Source organism: Etheostoma cragini, unplaced genomic scaffold (assembly GCF_013103735.1).
Source record: "Etheostoma cragini isolate CJK2018 unplaced genomic scaffold, CSU_Ecrag_1.0 ScbMSFa_2797, whole genome shotgun sequence".
Classification (NCBI taxonomy): domain Eukaryota; kingdom Metazoa; phylum Chordata; class Actinopteri; order Perciformes; family Percidae; genus Etheostoma; species Etheostoma cragini.
The window spans coordinates 26,473-27,330 of NW_023266997.1; the positions used below are offsets into that span (position 1 = coordinate 26,473).

General features: G+C 55.2%; 1 protein-coding gene across 1 annotated transcript in view; it reads left to right on the forward strand.

The window, feature by feature from the left end:
- Window positions 1-858, forward strand: part of LOC117940582 (rho guanine nucleotide exchange factor 2-like) — a 6,827-nt gene that overhangs the window by 369 nt on the left and 5,600 nt on the right. Inside the window, exons 2-3 of the mRNA XM_034865821.1 lie at window positions 109-359; window positions 660-785. Coding sequence (XP_034721712.1) covers window positions 109-359; window positions 660-785 — 377 coding nt within the window. The remainder of the gene's footprint in view (window positions 1-108; window positions 360-659; window positions 786-858) is intronic.

The following is an 858-nucleotide window of genomic DNA, read 5'->3' on the forward strand; positions in this document are numbered from 1 at the left end:
TTTTTTGGAATCGGGTTTGTATATATATATATATATTACACACACACCCATTCACACCTACACGTATAGTTGTGTATATGTGTTCCTGTGTGTGTGTGTGTGTGTCAGAGTTGATCCAGACGGAGTTCCACCACGTGCGCACCCTGCGGATCATGGAGGGTGTGTACCGGCGCGGGATGCTGGAGGAGGTGATGCTGGAGGCGGCCGTGGTCCACACCATCTTCCCCTGCCTGGACCAGCTGCTGGAGTGGCACTCCAACTTCCTGTCGCACCTGCTCAACCGCCGCAGGGAGGGGCTGGTGGGGGGCAGCACCACTAACTTCACCATCCGCAGCATAGGAGACCTGCTGCTCACACAGGTGAGACACTTGGGGGGAACACAGGTGAGACACTCGGGGGGAACACAGGTGAGACACTCAAGGGTCACGCAGGTGAGACACTCAGGGGTCACACAGGTGAGACATTCGGGGGTCACACAGGTAAGACACTCGGAGGTCACGCAGGCGAAACACTCAGGGGGGAACACAGGTGAGACACTTAGGGGTCACGCGGGTGAGACACAAAGGGGGGGGCTCACAGGTTAGACACTCAGGGGTCACACAGGTGTGTGTGTGTGTGTGTGTCTCCGTTTGTGTGTGTGTGTGTGTGTGTTTGTGTAGTTTTCAGGGCAGTCTGCAGACGACATGAAGAAACTTTACTCTGAGTTCTGCAGCCGACACCCGAAAGCTGTGAAACTCTATAAAGAAGTTTTAACTCGAGACCGACGCCTGCAGCAGTTCGTCAGGGTGAGAACCGGATGGAGTCAATCTCAGGCTACATTCCCCCTGCTCTGATGTTTCCCCGTCATTCCTCCCGCTC